Here is a 12,624-nt window from a genome sequence, read left to right on the forward strand (position 1 = left end):
GTCATGCAGAGTATGCAACATGCATACACCACCCCAAGACCACAGGTGTTTCAAGTTGAAAAAGTACTTAAACTTAATTACAAACTTCAAAACATGACATTTCCAAAAATGACATTGCCACAAAATTTTAAATATGAAATCGATGCATTTTATTATTCGTGTAATCTTTCATTCGAATAAAAAATACTGTTCGATACGAGGGCGAAAATTTGTTGAAAAAATGCTATGAAATTCAGATCGGATGCCGACAATCTTAGCTCGCTATATCATACATTAATTAAATGAAATAAACATAAAATATTAACTAACACCCGGTATATTGAAGAATTTTGCAAACCAAAAATAATATCCTCAGAATGCAAAGAAAAATAGCTGAAAGTAAAAGAAATCAATATAAACCGTATTTTATGCGTTTTGTGTCCGATAATGGACAAAATTAATACTCCAAATGCATGCCAAGGCGTAAAGCAGCAACAACGCTACATATTTAAGTAAAAATAATTAAGTATCTGAACGAAGAATTCTAGTCCCTTCCCAAATTTGATTGTCCTGACTAATCACCTGTTAGACCTAATTAATTTTAGAGGGTTTTAAAGTATTGCAATTGTGATGTGTTTTAATATGTGATATGATGAGGCTGTTGACGAACTGTGGTTCTTTTTTAAATTAATGAATTTTTTTTAACTATCTGTTATGTTAGAAAAACTGATGATGGTGGATAGAGACAATAAATGACTGAAACGCAGGAATAAATTTGATTTGGAATTGGTGTGAAAGTTGACGAGAGAAAAGTTTTCAGTCAAACTTCCAGAAGCACTAGTGTGGACAACCCTGAAAATATTGCAACTAATCATGAAATGAACAGAGCAAACGTAAATAACGGCTAGTAATGCGTAGCATTAGAACAATTAATTAGCAAAAAACACATCCGCCTTCTTGGAGAGCGTGAACCGTGAACGTTATCGCAAACCATTATTAAATAATTACCGAAATAGCAGCAGTCATAAGTGTGTCGACACCTCATAATATCGAGTCAATAATTCTCGCATTGGCACTGTTTATAGTGCAAAAAACCGGCAATTTTTCACATGCCCATCTATTTGCGTTCCGTCTGGACCAATCAGTTGAAGCGTTTTCCTTTCGACACCTGATCGATTTAAAGGTGTTCCCAGAAATCCACCAATTAATCAGTCTAATCGAGTGCGATTTTTCACGGCCCCACCGTATCATTCCGGTTGGCAAATGAGCCAGTTAGGAAGTAATAAAGGCGCTTTAAACACATTGCGACACGGTCGTTTTTTCTCTACCAATTCGTTTGCCGCACGTGTATGGACCATTTTCCATTGGGAATTTATTGAAAGCAATTCCCTGGTTGCCCCAATCGCCCGACTTATTGGCTTCAGGAAAAAACACATTCCGCAATGTAGCAATCACACAATAACCGCGTGGGCTAGCAAATCCCAAAATGCTGTAAAAATAATGACCCGGCCTGGCAGAGTGCAGTAAATAAAGCCCCCGACTTAACCGGCTTTCAATATTTGCTCTCGCTACCCAATTTATATGTTAATTATCTGCGAACGCTCCAATTCCGCTCTATAAACTCGAATCAGCCAAATATTTATTGCGCAATTAAACAATTTACATGAATAATGCCGGCCATGGGCCATGGGCCATGGGCATACCTCCATACTCTATCTATCTCTTTCTCACCCCCTGAGATGCCAGTTTCGAGTGGGTTTACACGGCAATCAGTGGACGGGTTTTTTTGAGCCGGACTTGCACTTATTTCACTTTGTTGCCTGCATCCGCTAGTTAAAACCCTGACATGATTATTGTCATTATACCGCTGGCTATTGTGCACATTTAAGCGGAAAACGACGGCATGCAAGTGACACGACACGCAATTAACTAATTTGAAACTACATAAAAGCGCAACTAATGTGAATGGATCATTCGATCACACAGTCATTCTGTTTAATGGAACAGAGCGAGTGCGAAAAGTCACAAACAGGGGCTAAAATGCCTGGCAAACGTACAGGATTTTTCTCTTGTCACTCGCAAGCGTTTAGGATCATGATGTGGTGTAAACTAACCCGGTAGACCACACCCCTTCGACAAACGCCAGATTCCCCCAGATGCGCTTTAGAAATGTCAACCTGAAGGGTTAAAAGTGACATGAGTTGACTGCGTTCACACCGCCACCTTTCAGGCACAAAGTCACTGCCAAACAACAACGAACTATAGTTCATTGTCTCTGATAACATGATTAAGACCCTTGAAATTCAGACAATGTCACGTAATAATCGGCGTAACAATTCAATATCGATATCACATATTTAAAATGTTAAGCGAGATTATGGCTGGTTATTACAGGTGCGCGTATTTGATTCCAGGCATTAATATCGATGATACAACGTTGGGTAACAATCGCCAGTTTGGAGAGAAAGTTGCACAATTGAAGATTTAGTCGAGTCATGGGCGAAAATTGCCCATAATGAAGACGAATGTGAGAGAAATCGTCCGCGCAATTTGGTTCCCGGAAGAGTAAAGTCTATTTTTACCCGTTACGGACCCAAGCGAGCAATAACCCGCACACTTCCCATAGCCGCATTAAGCGCTAGCACTATAATCGGATAGAAAACCGAAATTTGCACACCTTGAAATTGGTCAAAACATGTCCAGTTTGCCATTGAAATTCGGAACCAGAAGATGGATTAGTTGGGAAAAGCTATTTTTCGACCGTGAATATTTCACTAATTAAACAAAAACAATCAACACTAAACCGCCAGGTTAACATTTATCCAGTTGACACTTGCTTTGAAATTTCAATGTAACCAAAATATGTCACAGCAATGATCAGATGGAAGATTCTTGAGAGCGCTTAGAGCATGACTTGGGAGGTTTCTCACATGTTTTTGTCAAAACTTTGGCAAATGTCAACCTCTTGAGTTTAAGGAAAAACCTTCAAGAGACCCAAAGGAAACCTAATTAAATGCGCTTTCTGACATTAAAAAAACAAATTCATTCCTGGGTTTCAGTCATTTATTATCAATCAAAATACGTTTCGGTGTATTTTGATTTTTTTGCTCTGCAAAAAATGCATGCCAAGGCTTAAAGCAGCAACAACGCTACACATAAAAACTGATGATGGTGGAAAAATACACCGAAACGTATTTTGATTGATAAATAGAGGAATGAATTTGATTTGGAATTGAAACACAGTCAGGAAAGTAAATACAATTAAAAAAACAGTGGATGTTTTCCGACTCCAAAGCCAAAGGATGCAACGTTTCGCCACTACAGAAAGCTGGCTTCTTCACACGTGCCTACTTGCGCTTCCATGACAAATGACACTAATTTGATCAATCTCTTCACCGCAATGAGACAGACAAAGACACAAACGCTAAAAGTGATACGGGAACATACCGTATCGAAGATGCTTTTTGCATTCATCGTGCTACTGATTGCCCTCCTCAAGACAGGCCCCTGGCTCATGTCCAGTAGAAGAAGAATGGGGAAAATGTCGCTCACTTCCCTGTCACCCTGTGTGTGTCCAATTACAAACCAACGCAGCCTGGATTTTTGACTTGAACCGACAAAATATGCGCAACGTAAACAAGCGCGAGAAGCACAACAAAGACGCAGCAGGCTCGCGTTTAATCGCGTTTAACGAGATACTGATTGAACACGGAAAAAAATTGGAGAATTTTCAGGTTTCACACAGTCACACAGATGCAGGACGGGATTTCGGAATTTACTTTGCTCCCAAACCAGACGACTCACTTCTTGTCCGGGCACATTCACCGGGATTTCCCAAGCAGGCGTAAAAAATGCAAAAAAATCATCGCAGCAACCTGATCTCACAAACGACATCCAACTGTTGCCATGCTCGACCTTAAAACCGCGTGAAACTATGTGGTTTGTTGCCAAGCCAAAGTCGGTTCTTTTGCGGTTCTGGCAAAACTCACCGTTGAAAAATCGGCAGCTGCCTTGAGGATGTCGGTCCGAGACAGTTGCGAAACGTTGAGCATTTCAGCCCCAATCTGTGCACTAATTAAATCGAATAAAACGCGCCGTCGATTTCCACTACAAGTGGTGTTGATACTGAAGAATGAAGAATCCGCTTCGGTCCAGCCGCGAATAAATGGGGATTCCAACAGGCTGGCAAGACCGGTTTCGACCGAAAAGCGATTAATAATCAGTCGACAAGAATTGCATATATTTATATATTTGCGAACTGGTTTCGACCTGTGCTTAGACCCAATGAAATCCTTTGATACACTGTTGGCCTCTGTTGCCGTGACTTTCAACATTTCCCAAAGACACTAAAGGGCGGTTCAGACGCCACGCCTTATCGCAGCCAACTGAAAGCGCCCTCATTTTTTCTAAAATATTTGCCGTTTTCGCCTTTTCGGAAAACGGTCGTTTTGCTTTGCTTCTTTGTGACTGAACACCCATTAAAATGACCAGAAACACCATAGTTTTTCGTGAGAAAATGCCAAAATCAAATGAAACCTTGCAACGTAGGCACTTTACTTCATAAGAACAACATCAGGAAATGCTGCAAAATCTGCAAATTCCTCAAACACAGTTTCATTGGTTGGCAAACCAAGCCAAAAGCCCTCTAACACCCTCAACCTAAATATTTCACAACATTTGCAACACACTGAAGCCCAAAACGCCTGAAAAAAGCCATCAAGTGCTATCTATTGACACTAAACCACTCAAAAATAGCAATAATCGATCAACTTACAGATAGAACGACACTCTCCGGACAGGACAAGTACACGATAATTGGTTGAATCTTCGCGGGGTTTTCCATCGGAATCAAATCGAACCGATCGGAGCCGAGGTGAAACTGTGACTGAAAAACCTCTGCAGCATCAACATCATCAAACAATTGCCTATTATGTATTCGAATCGACAGCTTATCAGATAACGGCTGACTAACAGTGCAAATCACATAAGTGTGATCGCAAATACGGATCCACCGTTATTGTGCGAGTGCCGGCGGCCCATTGACTCAGCAACTTTTAGAAGAAAAAGGCCTAAAAACGGCAAATCTGCGTAATTTCCCTACGGTCGTAACAAGAACTTTCGCATTATTGATATGCCGACGTTTCGCTACCACACACACCCATCATCTTCACACATTTCGATCGTCATCTACTTAATTTATTGGCATGCATCAAGTGAAACCGATTTTCCCATTCAAGAACGTAGCTGTTGTCGGATCTCTCACTCGCACACATAGCAGCCATGCGGCAGGCCAGATGGCCAACGCAGTGCTGTGTTCGAACTTGATACCTTCGCGGCTAAAATTTTGAACACGGAAAAAGCTCAAAAATATTTTTAAATGTCTTACTAGTCAAAACAAGACAGTTATTGAAAAAAATATGTTGAAGATTTTGCGCTTATTAGGCCGTGTTCGATACGAATTTCGCCCTGGAAGCATCTTGCAGCGGCAAACACGACGCTGAAGATGCTGCCATGCGTGCTAGGGAAACGTTTGCAGCACAGTCGTGTGGAAATGGGAAAATGAGCGAAACAACGCCTTGAATACAGATGGATTACAAATTATAAACAAACCATACACTCAAAAGGGTGCATGTAAACGAGCTACTCACTTGATCGAAAATTGATTGGTAGTACAGTCTAATATCCTCATTGGTCAAAAGTCGTCCCGCCCCCATTGTCCAAAAGACTTATTAACCCGTTAATTAGGTACACAAAACAGACAAAAAACTAACTAAAAAAAGTCGCTGGCGCGTTTGGTACTTAGTTGTGCGTGCGCGAGCGCGTCTGTGGTCACGCTGGTACGTGGGTGAACTAAAAGCCGACCGAAGACAGAATCTGCGCCAAAGAGAGTTGGGAAATCCCAGCTACGGGGTGCGATCGATTGCGTCCCATAGTTGGACTTTTAATGCATGCGCAACGCGAGAAAGCGCACGTCCCTGACCTGGTGACATCGGCGATGCGTTCGGGGAAGTCGGGCCTAAAACGACGCCGACCATTGACACGTTTTAGTAGCTGTGACGTCACATTTTGCGCCAGTAGCGCTTCAAGAGCTGCACAATTTGGCCACAAGTGTTATTAACCACTGATCACAAATGGGACCTTCACGCAACCAATGACAGAGCTGTCACTTTTTGACGTTGTCCCACTAGGGCACCGTTGCGCAATGTGTCAATCAACAACAACGTCAATAAGAACAGTGACTTACGCTTCTACTCAGCTTCCTGAAACAAAAAAAAAGTATGTCTGAAACAAACGTCAGCCAATCCGGACCATCATGTCCAAGCAAGCCCACTTCGATCAGCAGCTTCCCCGAACGGCATGTATCGATGGTCAAATAAATCATCCGATCGTAAAAAGCGGCGATCGGTGACTAAAGCGCGCATTCCGGCGCGATTGTCCCAAAAATAAACGACTTGCAATGAGCAAAAAAAAATACCGTTCAACGTTACCGCCAACATTCCTACCTTGTAGCTAAAGGTCGGGATACGATTGCCCAATGCATAGTTCGCATCCTTTTCGCCAAAAAAAATTCAACACCGTATACCAGGGGTCGTCAATTGGGATCTATCGGTGCCTTGACAGTCGGCCTTAACCTTGCTTCGGGCGTTTTACAGGTTAAAGTCAACACTGTGTAATGACGCGTTTACCGGTTGCGCAGCAGATGGTTCGGCAAACGTCAGAAAATATTAAATGACAGGAGTAAGTTGTCATTTGCTAGTTTAAGTGGCAAAGTGACAATGTTTCCTCATCCCGGCGGCCATTTTGAACCTACGTGATAACGGTTGATAACAGTTGGCGTTCACTATTTCCGAATTCCAATGAATGACTGAATGAACGGGCAAAAACGCAACATTCCTATGACGAAATCGCATTCTGAAAATTAATAAATAACAAACGCACCTATTAATAGCCCACAATTGCCCAAAAAAATCGTTTCATGTACCGCTAACGACATAATCAAATGAAAATTGCGCAGGGTCGGACTGTCACCAATTTACAAACATTTCGGTGGATTTCGATAGAAAATGTCACATGAGGAAAGTGTCGATTTTAGCAAACATGTCCCTATCGTCCCTGTCAAAGTACATTGTTATTGCAACTGACAGCTCTTAAAATGCCAAGATTTGGCACAAATGCTTTGGAAAGGGCTTTTGGGTTAGTTTGGGTCACCCTCAGGTTTCGGACGTTTTAGTCCTCCTCAGGTGCAAGCTAAATCCAACTAATAGGTCCGAAACCGGTCCTGGGGAGTTGAGCATTCCAAACCATTTGTGCCTCTTTTGTTAACCTACATGTCTAAAAAACCCATAACGACCTTAATAATAGGCGAAAATACTCAGTGCTTATCAGAACTAATCCGTTTATCGCACCTTTCACGATCGATATCGACCGAACGCTTAGTTTTACGACAAGCATTTACCGGTAAACAGTACTAGGATCGATTCTCCCCTCAAAATGCCCACAAGCGAGCGCACTTTGAGCAAATACCGAAGCATTTTCGAGCAGGTGAGCGCATCTGAGCCAGTTTTCAACCAGTTGAGTCGCTTTTACCGGGGATTTTCAGTGCGATACCGATCAGAACAATCTGATATGCCTGGCCGAATTGACGGCCTTCCTGCGCTCCAAAGGCCACACCAACGATCTGTCCGATGAGAAAGTCTCGTATGTTTTTAAGCTGGCCAATAGGGATGGCGACAAAACGCTCAACTTTGACGAGTTCGTCTATATGCTGGAACATCCCGATCTTCAGCATCTGTTTGGGCATTACATGAACAAGTAAGATAGAACGGTGATATCAGCGCAATAAAACGAGATAGAGCACGCCCATTTTATCAGCCCCCTGTCATAAAAAGTTCTTTCATTCGCCTGGAATGTCGCCATTTGTTTGATTAGGCATGCATCTCCTAAATACCGGCGAATGATTAATCGCTGTGTCAACAAAACGTAGTTTTCGGCTCCATACAGGGCAATGCAAAAGTTGCCGCTTTTAAAACACCGGATCTTCCTCAACTGGGGTCATTTTGCATGATGCCGATTTTGCAAAGCAAAATTCCGTTCCCATTCTGGAACATAGCTCGCATCGGTTTTCTCTCTCGCACTCCCAGCGGTCTATAGGCGATGCATCATGGCCGGCCTTATGCTACGTTCCAACTTGACACCTTTGCGCCTTCAAATATCTCCAAGTTTTGGGCGAGCCGAATGAAAACTCGCACGTTTCGCACCTAAGTCGAGAGTAATTTGGCGTCGATTTCATGCAGCTACGTGAACTTCCTCATACCGCAACACAAGGAAAAACCGGTCAGAGTGGTGCCGAAAGGGCGCAGCATTCGCGTCGGCTATGCCAAAACTGCGGCCACTCAAGTGGGCTTGCAACGCCGCATTTCTATAGAATCGACAGAAATTAGCCTATTTGTCAAGGAGGATGAGGACATAGTGTATGGCGATCAGTACACCTGTTGTCCCCCACCCTTGGCTATTCTGCTAATTACGCTGCTGGAGCTCGCCTTTTTTATTGTTGGTTAGTGACACTTCTCTACAGTATGACAGATGTCAAAATTAATTCATTCCCACTCCAGATGAATCCACGGAAGATCCAGCTGTCGGCGAGATCGGAAAGACTGCTCAAGTATTCATGTACGAACCCAGCAAGCGGCATGAAGCCTGGAGGTTCCTAACCTACATGTTCGTTCACATCGGGTATCTGCACATCATTGTCAATCTGGTCATTCAGCTAGTGTTGGGCGTTCCCCTGGAGATGGTGCACAAATGGTGGCGGGTTCTGCTGCTCTATTTCGCAGGCGTGATTGCCGGCTCTTTGGCAACCTCCATTACTGATCCGCGTGTGAGACTGGCTGGGGCCAGTGGCGGCGTCTATTGCCTTCTCACTGCGCACATCGCCACCATCATCATGGTAAGAACCGGCCAGGAATGCGGTTAGGAACCCGCATTTAATGAACGCGTCTCATTGGTAGAATTGGAGCGAAATGACGTTGCCCTTCGTCCAATTGGCCATCTACTTGATTGTGGTGTTTGGCGATTTAGGCAGCTCGATATACAACCGCTACTACTTGGAGACGCAGGACCAAGTTGGGTACACTGCGCATCTTGGAGGTAGCACTTTATTTCAAGTTCAACACAGTTATGCGCAGTTGCGGTGTTTTAGGCGCAGTCGCCGGCCTGCTGGTGGGCATTTATTTGCTGAAAAACCTCAACGTGAAGAGCTGCGAACGGTACTTGTGGTGGGCGGCCGTCATCACCTATGGGGTTTTGATGGTCACGGCCATTTTCCTCAATGTGATGCTTCCCCATCGATATCCGGCTCGAGTCTGACCACTAATATAGAGCTGTTTTTTGTAATTTTTTTAAAATATAAACAATTCTAATAAAGTTTTGGAATGAAATGAAAACTCAGAAATGATGAGTTTTTTCCTAGAAAACCCACTAATCACGCAACTGGTGGCAAAATCGCCGCCATGTTGTAGCAAACCGAGCTTTTTTAATAGTAAAATACGTCAATTACAATCATCACAACCTAATTAATACAAAACGTCTGAAAAATCACTGTTGCCTCAATTCCCTTGACACATGTCTCACTCCCACTCATTACTGCACACTTGGAAGCTCGTTTGTCTCGGAAAACAAAATGGCGGCCCGACTTGGCGGCGTTGCCACTGGCCGCTTAAAAACCCTAACCAACTCGCGCCTCCTTCCCAGGCCTTGAACTGTTGCGCCTTTCAACTCGTTGCCAGATTGCGTCTCTAGATCAACGCTTCCTACTGAGTCTTCGTGCTTCTGAGCTCGTACCCCCACTTGTTCCGACTCAGTTGGTATATCTGAGCGCCCTGATTCTGATGCAAATTCTCTTTGCGCAAACTCATACAGGTGGTCACTGCCATTGGCCACAAGGTCTCCAGAGGAATCAAGTGGGCGTTGAACTCTCCATAGTGACGTGGCTGCAGTTGCGTTGCTTCTTTGCAAAATATCCTTCCTCAATGTTGAAACTACGATATTCTTCTTCCTCGCCTGGGGGTTTCTGGATGGCTGCGTTGCCAACACAGGCCTGAACTGGACGTTTTTCAGCAAAAAAGGCAACAGGGGCGGCGTTGCCGCCTGCTTTGCTGGACTTTCAGGTAACTTGGTGCTTCGGCTGGCAGAACGATCTGGAGCAAAAGTGGCGACAGAGGAAGAGGCGGGCAATTTCAAAGCAGTAGCTTGACCACGTTGCCAGCCTTTTGGGGCTTTTGGCAAATTAGTCGGAAGCTTCAGTTGAAACGCTGTTGATGTGGAATTCGCAACTGAAGTGACCCTTATTGGAAACTGCGGCTTTTTAGGAACATCGAACCCATATGAGAATGTTGAGGGCTTGTGGGAAATTCCGGGCAAGCCGGCACCACTGGGTAGCTGGACGAAAAAGGGTAAAGTCCGGGCGGAAGGGGGCTTGGGCAGGGTTAAACCTAAGCCTCCAGCGACTGTAGTACTTAGAGTGGGTGGGGCGGTGCTAGACAGCAAGCGGTTTAGGGAAAACCTCCTAGGTTTGGCAACACTGGGCAAAATCAGTCTACGACTGGAGGAAAATGTTGTCACTTTGGCAACAGCGGGCAGTCTATTTCGACTCAATGGAACACTAGGTGAAACTTTAGGAGGAAGAGTTATGGCGGCGGGGTAGGGAAAGCTTGAACTTGAAGCCAAATCGGACGCCTGATAAGTTGGAAGCAACAAATCGTTCACCAGCCTATGCGCATCAGGTTTGGCACCAGAAACCGCCCCTAAAGCTTGCCTCCATCGGGTTCTTTCACAGGGTGGAACCCCATAGTTGGCGTCTCTTTGGCGACTGAGTGCGAAGAACTTCTGGATCAATGAGGAACCTGCCGGCCTGCCGCTGTTAAGCACAGAGTCCAGCAGTCCATTGTTGCCGAGTTGATTGGTTCTCGAAGGCAGTCTGGGAAAAATAGCAACAGCTTGGGCTGTTTGAATGTTGATCAGTGCGCAAAGCGTCAGCGCGGTCTAAAAAAATCCGTTAATGCAGATTCAAATTAAAATCTCAGGAAAAATGCGACCATTTTAACAGTTTAGGTGCAAAATAGCTTTGAAGAAATTCAATATATTTCACATTACTTACCTTCAATGAGCACATGTTTTCGGGAAACAACAGAACCAACTAACATCCGCAACTGAAGAACCGAAAGAAATGCAAAAACCCTTTTTAAAGAGAATGCTATTGCGTTTAGTCATCCGTTAGACACTTTCTAGGCTCTAATTTGCCGGTGATTAATGAACCAGTGCCGTAGACCCAGAAGGGAAGTCCAAATTGAAAATGTGACGCAAAAGCAAAATAAGTATCATCTCTGTCACTCTCACATGACTGAGGGAGAAAACGGCCTCGACAGCTTTGACAGTGACAGAAGAGGTTGTCAACCTTTGCCACTAACCAGCGTTGTAAATCGCGATTACTGCAACTGTGCGCCGCCACTGACTGATTGGGTACTCAAAAACCATTTACCAGGTAGATTTCTCTTTGCTTAAAGAACCCCCACCCCCCTTAACCCGACATGAAATTAATGCGAGGATAATCGCAAATATTCAAAGAACGCAAGGCCAAACACTAAAAGGCCCTTTTAGAGGCTAATCATCAGCATTAGGCTGTGGAAGGCGTCGCGTAAAAGACGCCAACAATGACGCCAACGCTTTAATACACGAGACGCCACAGCGTCGAGACGCCGAGGCGCCGTTGTATTGCGTCATCGGGCAAATCGGTCCCCAGGGAACTGTGCCCTTGACCATACACGATGAGTGGCATTTAAGAGGGAACATGTTGATTATTTCGTAAGTTACTGCACTACTGGGTTATACAGGGTGTTGCCACAATTGGTTAGAAATAATTTTTTTTTTTTGAATTTTTCCGGAAAGATTTCTGAGAATCTGTCAAAGGTTGGTACTTCAAACCCGTACCGCCACTTCAAATACCGTCGCCATTTTCAACGGCTTTTAATGTCAGCTGAACGATCCGGATTGGGGCATTAGAGGCCCAACAGGGGGCGGAGCTACGATATTTATAGTAGGTCCCAAGCTAGTTGTCCGCGACGTCATTATTTACAATGGAAACTATGGAAATTTACTCATAACCGAGAGGTTTTCTGTCATATTCCGAGGTTGCAAGCTTGAGCGTTTGTTCCTGATTTGAAAACACTTATCTATATTAAATCAGATATTACCGTTATAGCACGGTTTAATTGAAGTTTATTATATTTTCAAACTATCTTGAAAAGATCGCTTGTTGGACAAGTAGAAGAAAAAGAGCAACTCTTGCGTCACTGCCAAAAAGCTTGGGACATATTATACAGGGTTATTCACGTTATACGGCACGGAAGTTTGCGGCTAAACCGTTTGATTTTTAAAAAGTATTATTTTATGAATTGTCCGACGCCTACCGAGCGCACATTTTAAAAATATTTTTGTAATGTACAGAGTGTCCCAAAAACTCTAAAGTCAAAGTTACGTTTTTTTCAATGGGAAATCTTAAGGTTTTTTAAATAATACGAATTTAATCAAAATCTAATCTAATTTTCACGTGTCAAATACTTTAGAAGTATTTAAGTTATGTAAGCGTAA

The 12,624-nt window shown here is 43.6% G+C and overlaps 3 protein-coding genes across 5 annotated transcripts in view; 1 reads left to right on the forward strand and 2 right to left on the reverse strand.

The window, feature by feature from the left end:
* Nucleotides 1-4,031, reverse strand: part of LOC125502330 (rhomboid-related protein 1-like) — an 8,688-nt gene extending 4,657 nt beyond the window's left edge. The window contains exons 1-2 of the mRNA XM_048665739.1: nt 3,969-4,031; nt 3,427-3,543 (exon numbers count right to left, since the gene is read on the reverse strand). Coding sequence (XP_048521696.1) covers nt 3,427-3,543; nt 3,969-4,031 — 180 coding nt within the window. The remainder of the gene's footprint in view (nt 1-3,426; nt 3,544-3,968) is intronic.
* Nucleotides 1-12,624, reverse strand: part of LOC109539984 (zinc finger protein OZF) — a 24,929-nt gene that overhangs the window by 3,970 nt on the left and 8,335 nt on the right. The window lies entirely within an intron of this gene.
* LOC109539993 (rhomboid-related protein 2) lies at nt 4,846-9,410 on the forward strand. The gene is made up of 6 exons (XM_019908101.2): nt 4,846-7,521; nt 7,580-7,791; nt 8,274-8,533; nt 8,592-8,926; nt 8,988-9,126; nt 9,179-9,410. The coding sequence occupies exons 1-6, from the start codon at nt 7,471-7,473 to the stop codon at nt 9,343-9,345; spliced, it is 1,164 nt and encodes a 387-aa protein (XP_019763660.2). The 5' UTR covers nt 4,846-7,470; the 3' UTR covers nt 9,346-9,410.

Source organism: Dendroctonus ponderosae, unplaced genomic scaffold (assembly GCF_020466585.1).
Source record: "Dendroctonus ponderosae isolate FM_Combo_2020 unplaced genomic scaffold, Dpon_F_20191213v2 Dpon_F_20191213_4, whole genome shotgun sequence".
Classification (NCBI taxonomy): Eukaryota; Metazoa; Arthropoda; class Insecta; order Coleoptera; family Curculionidae; genus Dendroctonus; species Dendroctonus ponderosae.